The following is a 14,511-nucleotide window of genomic DNA, read 5'->3' as shown; positions in this document are numbered from 1 at the left end:
ATAGGCGTTACCTCTGTTTTCTCTGATCTCTGCTAGAACTTTTTAAAATGGATTTTGGTTGTACCAGATTGATCTTCTATGCCTCTTAAACTGTGTTCCTTATTTACTTCTCCTTGTTTTGTTATTCTGGGTAGTTTCTTGTTTTACTTTGCAAGCTTCTATTTTGTGCTTTTACTGTTTGTTTTAAACCGGGTCTATCTATTCATAATCACAAAGGATCTGGCTGATTAGGTGGCTGGTGTGAGCTTATTCTGCACTGTGAGGTTCTGTTCCACATCTACCTCCTCCTTGCTGGCAGGGCTACTGCGGGCTCTGTGTGAGTGTGCAGGGCATGCCGACTGGCAGGCTTTACTTTAGAGGGCAGGGGCATGGAGCAGAGGCAGGCAAGCTGCTCTCTTCACCCATCTCCTATCTGCCAGTAGCTTAAATTATGAGGATTTTAATTAGGTTACACTAGTTTTAACCTATTTGCCTCCTAGTATAAAAATAATTTCATTGACTACCAAGGTTTATATCAATAAAAACATAAATGTTCACCATACATTTAAAATTTTCATCCTAAAACCTAAAATGTTATCACTATGAAACCCCAAACCTATCACCAGTGCTGGAGTTGAGATGATCCTTCCCACAATTGGCATTTTCTGCATTAGAAGTGGAGTCATTGCTCCCCATTACCACGCCTTATATGAACAAATGGAATAACAAAATATATCCTGTGTGTAAGTTTTGTGGTAGTAAAATGTCAATCTGTAATTCCAAAGTAATAATTGAAACTGTCACTCTCATTTGTCTTGTCCGAGGCTTGTCTTTGGTGTTAATTAAGTATTTTAGGCCTCTGTTTTGGCGTATGTTTTATATATTTGCCACTAGAGGGCAGCATCGTCACTATTGTCTTTTTTGAACTTCGGGACTAGGCCACAGGCCACCTTCACCTGGACACTCCTATGTGAGTTCCACCTTCCAGCTCGAGTGTGGAGGCACTAGGCTCCGGGTAGTTCGAGGATATTTTCCAGGGAATGGGCAGGAGGGAGGGGGGATGCATCTTATCTGCTGGTAAATATGACCTTTTTGTTTAACTGTAAAGGTTTGAGGTGAGAGAAGACAGATATGCATACTCAGCCCACTTACTTGAGTAAATTTCAATGTAACTTTAAACATAAGTTGGATTTTTGCTTCCACGGCTTCACACCATGTGGATTCACTAAGAAAAATAAAATTGCTTATTTTTCCATCCCTCCTCCTTACCCACACTTAACCTGGAAGGAGAAGGGGGTTTCTACAGCGTGAGCTTCCCCCCTTGGAAGTCAACCATGTCTGGCGCTAGGGATCATTGAGTTGGATCTTTCCAGAACAGGAGGTGGAAGGTGGGACTCAGTTGGAGGAAGGAGTGCCTACCTCCAAAGAAAAGGCTTTTCAAGCCTGGCTAGTTCAGCAAGAATTGTTCATTAGGATGGCAAATATGGCAAAATGGTTTAATTCTTTCGTGTAGGATGATAGAAGATAAAATTAAGATCCATCACTTTGAAATATACAAGGAGCATTGGGCGGGTCCTTCGTCTGCAAAATTCAGCAAAATCAAAAATATAAGAATTTTTTAACTTGGTGGAGACTTTCAAATGTCACCCTTTCCTTAAAAAGAACAACATAATTAAAATGTTCCCAGGGTCTCCCAAAATAAACTTAAGAAATACCAGACCCATATCTTAAGTCAAACTACCCCAAATGTATCTTTCAAATTTCATAAAATCCATCTAACATTTTTTGCCAATATGAAGCAAACATACAGACATAGAACCATAATCTTAATTGTATTCTTATCCAAAGTTGCATACTCATTCATCATATAGTGACTGAATCCACATTTTTATAATTCAGTGTCTGAATTATGGAGTATATTGAAGTGTTTTAAATAATTTCTTATTGTATGGTGCTTAAGTGTTTTTACTTATGTTTGCTATTATGAGTAGAACTATTCTGAACAGTTTTATACAAATTACCTCTGTTTCCAGTTGAGGTATTTGACTGGGACCTTTTCTTTCAAAGTGAAAATCTGGGTCAAGAGAGGAAAAACATTTAAAAGCCTATTTTAAATATTAACAGATTGAATGATGAAAAATGTAATTGTTATCTCACAGCCTTGCCAATATTTTTAAAATTTTTGTCTCTATTTTAATAATTTATTAGAAAGAAAGTGATTTTGTTGTCCTTTTTTCATTTATATGATTATTTTGGAAGATGTGAAGTTGCTGAATTTCCCTCACTTATCTAAGCTGAATCTGGAATATATAGAAGTCTTTGGGTATTCATCTTTTTATTAATTAATATTTTTACCATCGTGATACAATACATAGTTTAAGAAGTCAAACTATTACCTAGCTTTATGTTGAGAAATAGCAGTCTCTTGTCAACACCCTCAGACTCTGCAGTCCTGCTCCCTAGAGATGACTGCTCTTCACTCCCCTTCTTTCTTCTGCGAGTTTCTGAATAATATGCTCATATTGTGCTTTATCTGCTCTTTCAGAGAGTCTCATTTTAGGCATCTACTGACTTCCTCTGTGGAAGATGTAGATTTTGTTCTCTCACACTAACCCCAAGGTTCTCTATTCCTTCCTACTCATCTTGCTTATATTTTTATATCACATAATGGGATGTCACAATGAGATGAAGGATAGGGACCCATTTATGGTGACTGATGTGAACTGAATGACACTTACTCCCCTGCTGACCCACATCTTGTCTCTGGCCTTTCTAACTCCCCTTCTTCCTCCCACCTTCCTCCACGCTGGTCTGGCTCTTCCCAGCCATGCTAGGAATCACAGGCACATCCTGCCCTGGGTCCGTCATCAACGGGTGTAACTACAACTGCTTGTGCTTATAGACCCCGAGTGTATTCTACAATAGCTCAGGAGTTTTAAGGTGATGATGATGGTGTTGGCAACAGTGTGGCTGCTGCTGTTAGTAATAAATAGCCAACACTGGCAAAGAGACCATCTAGTTCAGAGGGACTTTTCAGCTGGGCAGACCTGGATTCATTTCCCATTTCTCCATTTAGTAGCTGTGTGAACTGTTATATTTTATTGTATTTTATATATTTTATATTTGTTATATTTTAGCTCATTTGCCTGACAGTTTCAAATACCTGTTGCAGCGAGAAAACTACCCCAAGCCTTGAAACAACTCTTTCTCCCCCCATACAGTATTGTGGTTCAGGAATTCAGAAAGACGTGGCTGGGAGGTTCCTCTCTGATCCATGGCATCAGCTGGGCAGCTGTTAGAGGATCCACTTCTGAGATGGCTGACACCCCATCTTAGTGACCCGTCCATGGCTGGCATTGAGACAGGGACTGTGGGTGTAGTCAGGGTAGGATGAGGGACCCTGGAAAAAGACCCCTACCAAAACTCCGTATTTAACAATTAAGCAAAGTCAGAGTCACACTAATTCTCTAAAGTAAAATATCAAACTAAGAATATAAGCATTCTTCAGTGAAGATTAGTTAGAACTAAAAAGCCAGGAGTAACTTAGCCTGCAATGTTTGAACATCCCCCAGAAAAGAAAATACCTCAGCATAGCCCGTCTTGTTTGTGTCAATTAAATGAGGCTATTGTAAAATTTACTTTAGCCGCTAAAGAGCCCAGGTTATCTTTAACTTCACCCAGATGCTGCTTTTCCTCCTCCAGCCCCTAATCAAGGAATATACAACCTGGGCAATTAATATAGCAGGCAGGCCCAGCCATAAACAACATAGCAAAAGGCAAGATAAGATTGCATTTTAACACCCAAGAAGTTAAGAAGTAAGATTCTTAACGTACTATTTAGCAAACACAATAACTCAGCCACCTTGAGAGCAGGACAGGCAGCCTTGATTAATATGCTCCCAAACCAAGAAACTGCTATTCTGAGAAAGAATCAAAACAGTAAATTTCTTATGTTAACTCTGCAAAATAGTCCGGAAAACTGATAAGAAACTTAGTGTCTCTTCAAAGATAAACATTTAGAGGCTGTTTAGTGGGTCTGCATCCCTAGCCCTTTGTCTGTCAACCGCCTATAAATCCCCTAGACAACGCACTACGGACTCTCTTGTCCCCTCCTGGCGTGAGCCGGGAGCTCTACTCTCTCACTGTATCTCTCAGTAAAAGCCTCCGACCTGCTCTCCTACCTTGGGTGTTTGCGAAATTCATTCTTCGACTCCGCAAACAAGAACCCCGGCATCAGCATGAACTCCTTCCCCTCTTCAATCTCTGATACCCTAACTAGACTGCCCCCCAACACGATGTCCTCTTCACTTGTCACTGCCCTGCTCCCCATGCTGGGCAGCCTCCTCTGTGGATTCCTGCTCACCCTGCTCAGACTCGGACGCCTGGCTTTTGGTTCGCCTCCAGGGTGGATTCCGCCTCAGGCTGGCTGCTCTCTGATTCCTCTGTGAGCGTCAAGTGAAAGTGCCCTTCCGCCGGTGTCTTTGTTCATGTACAACAATAGCAATGATAGTGTTATACACTGCAGTAATAGTATGCGGCTGCATAACAGTATTACAGCTCCTTTCAGGTTCCCGGATCCGATTCTAATGCCCACGTGGAGGGGAAAAGCGGGGGGATGGCCTTCCCACACAGGACACCAAGCAATTCTCAAACACCAGCACACTGTCTGAGAGCCCAACTCAGTTCTGACGCGGTCTGCCCAGAGACAGCACCAGATTCCCCAGGTTAAGGGCTCTGTCCTACCCTCCACCCCCAACTCCAGATGCGGGGTCGCAAGCCGCGGGCAGTTCCCTGTGCTTCTGACCTACCGCCTACAGATTGGAGGTTCCTGTGACCTCCCCCTAGGTTCGATTAATTTGCAAGAGCAGCTCATAGAACTCAGGAAAACACTTAACAGTTTACCAGTTTAATAAAGGATATACCGTAAAGGATACAACTTAACAGCCAGATGAAGAGATACATAGGGAAAGGTCCCGAATAAAGGAACTTTTATATCCTCGGGGATCTTGGTGTCCGGCTTGCCGAACATGGAGGTGTTCTGGTTCCCCGAGCTTAGAGGCTCTTCTCTGACTGCAAAACAGGACTTAAGAGAGTGATAAGCTCTTTTGTGAGGGCTTCATTGCATAATCATAATTCATTAAATCATTGACCATTGTCTGATTTGACCTCCAGGCCCTGCCCTGGGTGGGGATCCAAAAGTCTCTCATTAACATGACAAGACACCCATTTCATTTTTAAAGCTCTGCAGGAAATGTGGATGAGGAGAAATATATCTGGGAAATCATGTGAATGACCAAGTATGTATTTCTTATAACTCATTATATTGTACCTTCCTACTCTCCTTGGGTTCTGACTCCAAAGCCGGGCCCGTCTTTCCATAGGGACACCATCCTTGGCTGCACTCAGATTCTGACACCCCGTGGCTGGTTGTCTCTGGTGTGGATGTTTTCAGACGCTGCTCAGGTTCCTGCAAACCTTTCCCTCTCTGCAGAGATGCCTTCCTCCCTGGGCTTGGCCTCCTGTTGCTGGGCAGCTGCGTCTCGGGGGTCTCTCCCTGCTCACTAGGTGAAGCACTAGAGAAACAGCCTGGACGGGGGAGGGTTCTTGACTGGGGGAGAAAGAATTCTGGAACAGGTCAGACGAATGTAGGTGAGGAAGGAATTCATTAAAGCAAGAGTGGCAGGGAATGGCAGCTGCCTTGCAGGCAGCAGAGAACAGGAAAGTGCAGAGGAAAAGAGGGAAAGTTCTCAGCTTAGAGCAGATTCCCTTGCCAACTCCTGAAGCCAGGGTCACCTGGCATCCTGTGTCCGCTTGGATCTGCACGGCATGGGGAGCATGGGGACTAGCCCCTACCACTCCAGGATTTGGGGGAGCCACAGAGCACAGCATGGAGTAAGATTATGTTCTGAGACCTTCCCAAAGAAAGGAGATTTTCAGGCAGGCTGCTAAGAGCAGATGGCACAGCTGCAGTTCCATCCAGGTCACCCAGGTGACAGAAACATGCAGGTCCAAATCTGAGCCCTTAGCAGCCCCTTCCTACTTACCAGGAGTAAAGTGGAAACAGAGTGAATACTTGGAAATAAAGCGAAGTAGCAAAGAGACAAACCGCAATTATCTGAACAATGAGAAAGCTTTATTTGAAAGTACGCACTTAAAGAAAGGAAAGTGCAGGTATTTTGAGAGAGGAGGCACACTGAAAGTTTGGTGATTTTGTCTTTTAAGGCTTTCAAGAATGGGACAAAGGGCGGAGGAGGGTTGTTGGGTGTAGATTTGACTCATGGTCTCCAGGTGCTTATCTCTGGTGAGAGACACCATGTCCCCTTTCCTTTATTATCAGTCCTCCAGCTAATTTTGCCCAATAAACCCAACACGAGGAATTTATTTATCCTGTTCTTCTCCAAGATAGTGGTTACCCTCAAGCAGTGGGGACATATCAGTTATGACTGCCTGCCCTGCCTTAAGATAGGCTGTTGGGTTATTGTCTGATTACCAGAGAATATGTTAGGAATCTTACTTCTTAACTCTCTGCTTTTTAAAATGGAATCTTAGCCTTAAGATGGGGTCCCTTCTGTTCTTACTATACCGTTTATACCTCAGCATTTTTCATCATAGGCAGGGAAAGTTAATCATGGTGCTTGTCCCATGTCCCTGCCCTACCTCGCTCCCACCCCCTCACTGAGGTCACCCTCACCCAGGGATGCGCCCTGTCTGCTTGGGCTCTGACTGCCAGCGCTGGGCAGTTTTCTGCATGCTTTTCTCATCCTCTTTGAGCTTTTGCTCTGGGCCAACATAGCTACCCCTAGCTCTTCTGAGCTCTGCCCTTCCCAGTGCATTTAGGAATTAAATAATTATTGTATGTATGTATGTGTATATACATATATGTATGTATATATGTATATAGTTTATTATATATGTTTAACATATTTAGGAATTAAATATAATTGTTCTGAAAGGAAGAGAAAGAAGGGAAGGGAAGGACAAGGAGTTGAAGGGAAGGGAAGGACAGGGCAGTAAGAAGAAGAGAAGAGCCGACTTCCCTTCCTTCTGTAGTTCCCTTCCCTTTCTCTTTTCCTCCCTCCCTTCTTTCCTTCCTTTCTTCCTATGTTCTCAAAATAGGGAGATGATTTAGAAGATATGCCATGTTGTACACAAAGGTGATAAGAACCTGAACTGGAATGCTGGTAATAGGGTAATAGTGGATAAGAAGTGTGTGAGAAGAATTTAGGAGTTAAGATTTGCAAGGCTTTACGGTAATGACATGAAGGGGCAAAGAGAATAACTGAAGTGAACTTTCAAGTTGACCTTGGCTTAACTTGGTGTCAAACTCATATCTGATACCAAAAATAGTGATTACATTAACCAAGGCTAGACATACGGAAGGCAGAAAAGCTATCTGGAGGAGTGGAGAGTGAGAGAAGATATGAAGAATTCAGTTTTGGACATGTTGAAGGTGATATGTCTTGTAGGCATTTGAAAGTAGAAGTATGATATTCAGCTAGATGATCAGATCTGGGGTTATTGTTTGGGAATCATCAGAATCTGGAGTTGGTTAAACCAGTGATCATGACTGTTGTCATAAAGACGACTAAGAGGAGAGGGAATATCAGGTCAAGGATGGAAATCTGGGATATGTAACCACTGATGGAGTGGTAAGCAATGCAATTAATCAGCAGAGGTAAAATATTGCAGCTGCTGCTTCTATTAGGTGCCAGTACACACATTTTCTTACCAGCGTGACTTTCTTTTGCTCTGTTTTCTATTTCTCTTTTCGTTTCCCTCAAAAGGATGTGAAGAGCTGACAAAACTTGACTTGACCGTCAATTTCATTGGTGAGCTGAGCAGCATTGAAACCCTCCAGCACAACATCCACCTAAAGGAGCTGTTCCTCATGGGCAACCCGTGTGCTGACTTTGATGGCTACCGGCAGTTCGTGGTGGCCACCCTGCAGCAGTTAAAGGTATGCTCATTTTAATAGTGCAAAAATCTCAGAAAAATGAACATGAACAACTTCAGTAATTCCTGGTTTATTCACAGCATTGCCAGGGAATGTGTTGTGTTATAAAATGAAATATTCCAGAAAATTATTTGTCTTTCTGAACCTGTAAAATTGTTTTAATGGCTTTAATAAACCTTTGAAAAATCAATTACATACTCTTCTCCTTTCTCATTCAGAACACACAGAGCTTAATTGAACTATTTCTTGATGAATTCAAATAATCATGAAGAGCGTTCATTATTACTAATAGCAAACCAGAAGCTTTGAGTTTTGGAAGTGGCTACTTTTTGTATTATATGGTCTTAAACTACTGTGCTACTAAAATTATTGTTTTTTTTTATCATTGTTTTCTCTGTGTTAGTGGTTCTCAAACTTTGGTATGCATTGGAATATGTGGATGATATCTGCTGTGACCCACCCCAGAGTTTCTGATTCAGTAGGTCTGATACACGCGATTTAGCATTTCTAACAAGCTCCCCGGTGACACTGATGCTGCTGGTCCAGGGATCTCCTTTGAGAACCTCCACTCTCTCTGTTAATCTCTTATGCTCTCTCTCCCCTAATCTAGTATTTTTAGAGCCAAGGAAAAAACATGGTTTCTAGAGAAATCACACCTGAGCATATTAAAGTAGTAATGTTAATTTTCATGCAATTTCACGAGTTCCTGACCAGCCCGTGGACCCTTGCTTCTGCAAAGAGAATTCTAATTCTGGATGTCACAAGTCTAAAATCAAAACTAAGGGATTGGCAGGGCTGTGTTCCTCCCGCTGCTTCAGGGGAAAATTTGTTTCTCTGCATTTTTTAGCTTCTAGGGGGTGCCTGCATTTTTTAGTTCATAGCCTCTCCCTCCATCTTCAGAGGCAGCAATGAAGTGTCTTCAAATTTCCCTAGCTTTGACCCTGACACTTATGCTGCCTTCTTTCCCCTATAAGGACCCTTGTGATAACACTGAGCCCACCCAGATAATCCAGGATAATCTTTTTATGGTAAAATCCTTAATCACATCTGCAGAATCTCTTTTGCTGTGGAAGGTGACATTCTGAGCAGATTAGAATGGGGACGTTCTTGGGGGGCCATTATTCTGCTGACTGCATCTTTCTAAACAACCTTAACGTCTTTTTGTGGAAAGAGGCTGGGTAAATAGATAGGTGTCTTTAAACTAGTAGCTTTGAACCTCACATTTTAATTTGTGCTTTTTAATATTTCAATTTGGAAAATCACTATAAAAATACCAAATGTAAACAGTGACCATAACAATTAATAGTATACTCTGGGCATCTTGTTGTCAAGGGTAGAACATGGGTTGGTTGGTAGTAGAGCTCAATTTTGAGTAATATATAAGGCCCATTTTTGTGGAGAGCATTTGGGAAGTGTCATTGTTACAGTTTGGAGCTATGATTTGATTTGAGGCATTGAAATTCTTTATATAGTGAGCAGTTATAAAATTAATATATTTTGAGAGTTTGTCATTAATAATTGGGTTCAATGGAAGACCTACTTATTATATTACCAGTAAAGATACCTTATAAAATGTGTTAATTATATGAAATAAATAATTATTTAGATCAAAGTTTCTGATATTTCCCATTAATAACTTTGCTTTTAATTCTGTATCACTGAGTGGCATTTTTATTATATCTAAGTTTGCAATGTTCCAATCAAACTCAAGTTGGGGCTGATTCAAATTGTGACTTTTGAATAATTGCGTCATGTTGGTTGGTTTTTTTTTTTTATCCAAGTGGTTGGATGGTAAAGAAATAGAGCGTTCAGAAAGGATTCAGGCATTGCAGAATTTTCGAGTAATTGAACAACAAATCAAAGAGCAGGAGAAAGCCTACTGCCTCAGACGCACCAGAGACAAGGAAGAGGCTCAGAGGAAACTGCAAGACGAGGGTAAAAATGAAGACAAGGAGGAAAGAAGTCATCCAGACTTGGAGGGACACTGGCACCCAGACATGAATGCTCCTCGGTATGTAAATTATGAGTTTACTTTCTAGTTAACCTCTGTGAAAAGCAGCAAACTATGTTGTTGTTCCAAGATGACTGAAGAATAAACTAGGATGTGAATTTGGGAGAAGAGTATGAATATCCCATTGTTTATGACAATTTTATGAGGTTTTCTCTCTTAGGAAAAAAGTGCCTTTCCAAACTAGCAACTTTAATTTGTATCTAAAATTATCTTCAGACAAATCTCTCTCTAAGATGCACAGGAAAGGTGAATTAACGGGTATGCTTTGATTTATAAAATAGGGATATTTTAGAAAAATAAAATGCAAATCACATTATTATAAATTGAATAATTTTCATCGCATCATAAAATGTTCTGTTTTGTGAATTACATACTGAATACATTTTTAATGTGATTAGTAAATCCCTAAATTGGTCTTTTTTACAAACATGAATTTTTCATATTTAATTATTTAAGGGAACTGTAACTGAAGTTCATTGATTTGATTCCATATAGTGAAAGCTTTAAATATTTTGGTAATACACTCTCTTAAACTACTTGAACCTCTTAAAATAATTATTATAAAATATTACAGATATACATACATGTTAAAAAAGTAAATAGACAGCTATAGTTCCACCACACATGTTTGCTTTGAGCCTTTTGTAAAATAACAAAATATCACTGATAGAGTAGAAGCCCTCTAAGAATTTCTCCCCCATTCCATTCCTGGTTTCATCCCCAGGGATATCCACCATCTAAAGTTAGTCTGTATTTAATATATGTTGATGGCATCCACATTTTTTATATATTTACTATGTAATTATGCCTCCTCAAACAAGAGTAGTTGTGTGCATTAGCATGAATGATATCTTTCTACAACTTGGCTTTTCATTTAACATTCTGTTTTTTGAGACTTATGCATATGAAGGCATGTAGAATTAGTTCATTCATTCAAAGTATATAATAACATTCCATTGGGTGAATAAGTTACAGTTTAACCCAGAGGTGATAATTCAGAATATGTAACAGCTAGTCATTCATTGGCCCTGACCAATCAGAATACGCAGCAGCTCTAAAAACTCACATGGCCCTCCTAGGGGTGTCATGGTACAGCCATCCCTCTTTCTGTGGCCATTTAGGTTGTTTTCCTTCTTTCATTTTCTCAGACAATGGTGCTCACATGTTTTTGTGCAGGTGTGAAATTAAGCAGTGACATTGATGCATCATCAATTGTGAACATCTTTTTAACTTCATATGCATTGCCCATTTGTCTTCTAAAGTTCAGTACATTTGACACTTGAACAACACAGGGGTTGGAGTGCTGACCCCCTGTGCAGTCGAAATCCATGTATAACTTTTGACTGCCCCAAAGTGTAACTACTATCAGCTTACTGTTGACCAGAAACCTTTCCATAACACAATCAATAACACATATTTTATATATGTATTATACACTGTATTATAATAAAGCAAGCTAGAGAAGAAAAATTTTTTTTCAAGTGGTTGCAAATCTCCCCCAAATCTTCCAATATTTGAAAACTAAAAAATTTTAATTTGAAAAATTTGAAAAAATCTACATATAAGTGTTTGTGCTGTTCAAAGCTGTGTTGTTTAAGGGTCAACTGTAATTCACACTCATATATCAATAGTAGAGGAGAGTTCCTAATCTTTGCTAATGCTAGAAAATAAGATATTTTAAAACATTGGTCAGTCAAGTTGGTTGTTAAATAGCACCTAATATTTTGCATAATTTGCATTTCTAGAAGTACTAGTGAGTTTTAGTATCTTAAGTGTGTTCTATATGTATTGGGCTATTTAGATTTCTTCTGTTCAGATCCTCTCCTTATTTTAAATAAGTTGTAAGGGTTTTTTAAATTGATTTTTAGTTCTTTTATATTCTAGATGCAAATTCTTTGGTTATATGCTTTACAAATATCTTCTCCCAACTTTTGATATGTCATTAATTTTAATAAATCCATCTGTTTATAGAATTCAAAAACAGTGTTGCAGTTAAAGTTATTTTTGTACTTTTAGGTCTTGTTTAGGACATTTTTCATTACCCAGCATTGTATCTATTTATCTGGAATTAACCTTTGGCCACGGTGTGGGCAGAGTACTGATCGTGGCCCATAAGATCAGCTGATTGTCTCAGCCCCATTCCTCATGGCGCTCTTCTCCCACTGATTGGTAACCCCATCCTTGTCTCTACACACATACTAAGACTGCTCCACGGGAGCACCTCCACGTGGTTTGAACTTCCATGGACTTATGATAGCTTTTGGTATTGTGTAGGAGATATTCTTATTTTTCAAAATTATCTTGACTATTCTTAGTTCTTTACTTTTCTGCAAGAATTTTCAAATCTACTATTCAAATTCCTCAAACATCCCTCCTGTAATTTTGATTGGAATTTAATTTAATTTATATGTTAATTAAGGGAAAGCTGATATCTTCATGACATTGATTCTTTCCTTGTTGAACTTTGGAATATGTCTGTTTATTTAGACCTTCGTCAGAGTCCTTCAATAAGGTTTTATAATTTTCTCTATAAAGGTCTTATACCATCTTTTATTAGACTTATTTCTAAGTATCTTGTAGAACAGGATTTAAAAAATAGCCTTGTAATTAGTTCTTCTGCTGTATACTGATATCGTATAAGCAATCTTGCTGACCTTTTTAAAAAGATGCATTAGTCTGTAGATTAGCCTATGTTTTCTATGTAGAAAAAACACACTTTTTTTTAATAAACAGCAACTTTAAAAAAATTTCCAATCCTTCTGCTGTGTTTTGTGTTTTCTTTATGGTGCTTGCTAAGACCTCCAGGATGGGTTGGACTAGCAGCAGTGAGAACAGGTTTCTGTATTCTAACTTCAAAAGAAATGCTTCCAATTTCTCATCACTGAGTACATAGTGTTTGCTGTGAGGTTTCGGTAGAGTTAAGTAAGTTTCCCTTTTTTCCAAGTCGATAAAGAGCTTTTATTACCACAGATACTGGGTTTTATTATATGCTTCCTTTGCATCTATTGAGACAATTACATTTTTCTGTTCTTGTGTTGAATCACATTAATAGATTTTCCAATGTTAAACCCTTCTTGATTTTGAGAATAAACTCACTTTGTTCATGATACATTTTAATGCATTGCTGCATTCATTTTGTTAATATTTTATTTATAATGCTTATACCTATGTTCATAAATGAATTTATGCTGCAATAACCACTTTCATTCTATTTTTCCTATTGTTTTACATCAGATTTCTAATAGGTACATAAAATGGATTTGGAATCATTTCCTAGTTTTGGTTTATGAAAGTTTACAAGGGTTTAAAATGATTTGCTCCTTGCATTCTAGTGGAAGCACACAGCTGGGCTTCTTGCAGGTACCAACTTGCTTACCCCACAGGACTAGTTGGTCCCTCAACTAGTGGGGATGGAGGAAATGAGCAATGAAGTCCATGTCCCTTTCCCCATGCACAACCCAGTCTTAGTTGTTTGAGGGGAGAAGGGTTTGGAGAGGGATGTGAAAGGCTTTGATCTGGATGTAAGTCTGAAGTTTATTTGAACTGCAGGCCTTTTTATACTTGAAAGTCAATGTTTGCGGAGATGAGACTGTTCTTGGAAGTGACCACAGGGCCATGGGATCTGCTCTTGAGCGGGAGGAGAGTTGTGAGAGGGCAGATTTGAAAGAAGGGTTGGTGAGAAATTTTTTGTTGTTGTTTGTTCCTAATGAGCTCATCAATTCATTAACCAGCTCTGTACATTTATGCATTTTACATAGAAGACTTATGTTATTTAGCTGGTATGTCTATAGTTTTCTTAAGTATAATTATTTTTTTTAGATTGCAGAAGGTAAAAGTGAACCAATTAGTCACTTCACAGCAATAAAAGACTTCTTTTAAATGAGAATATAACCAATTATTTCAGTAATTATTAGCTAGAAGATTGTAGAATATCACAGATCCCCTTAATAAATTCCTTTTTCAACACCATGAAGTACTACAGCTATGTGGCAAAGCGCTGGTTTTCAGTCACTTGTGTTATTATGCTCATTAACCATCTATTTGCATTTCATAGTATATAAAAACTCTAAGCAGAATCTTACTCTGTGTTCTGTTTACATTATTTAAATTTCATTTCATGATGGAGTATTTTTGGTTCTTCTCTTCAAAAAGCATCTTATTCAAGGGCCAACTAAGTGAGCCTTTTGTCTCATTTCATTTTGGTAAGAACAAGAACAAAATCTAACATTTAATAAGTACTTACTATTTGCCGTACTTGGTGCTAAAGGCTTTGTGTGGGTTTTCTCATTAATGTCATGAAATATATACTCATAATAGAGTATATATTCTAGGGAGAGGGGAGGGGAGAAAGGTTTACTATTTGAATGATGGCATTTTTCTCTTTGCTAGAATAGAATCTCTTGAAAGTAGAGTCAGTGTCTGTCCTGACCAGGGTCACATCTTTTGTGCTGGCATGCGCAAGATGCTTGGTAAATATTTCTTGAATCTTTGTTGAACTAGTTTTGAGTATCTCATATAATATCTATTTGATATCATATAGAGACATCATTTTAATTCTCTGATAACC

At 39.1% G+C, this 14,511-nt stretch overlaps 1 protein-coding gene across 1 annotated transcript in view; it reads left to right on the top strand.

The window, feature by feature from the left end:
- The window catches only part of DNAAF11 (dynein axonemal assembly factor 11), a 95,562-nt gene that overhangs the window by 31,020 nt on the left and 50,031 nt on the right, over positions 1-14,511 (top strand). The window contains exons 4-5 of the mRNA XM_037020793.2: positions 7,764-7,936; positions 9,715-9,944. Of these exons, the coding sequence (XP_036876688.2) occupies positions 7,764-7,936; positions 9,715-9,944 (403 nt within the window). The remainder of the gene's footprint in view (positions 1-7,763; positions 7,937-9,714; positions 9,945-14,511) is intronic.

The sequence above is a fragment of the Manis javanica genome, chromosome 2 (assembly GCF_040802235.1).
Source record: "Manis javanica isolate MJ-LG chromosome 2, MJ_LKY, whole genome shotgun sequence".
NCBI classification, from domain to species: Eukaryota; Metazoa; Chordata; class Mammalia; order Pholidota; family Manidae; genus Manis; species Manis javanica.
The sequence above is the reverse complement of the archived record's forward strand: the minus strand, read 5'-3'. Positions and strand labels throughout refer to the sequence as shown.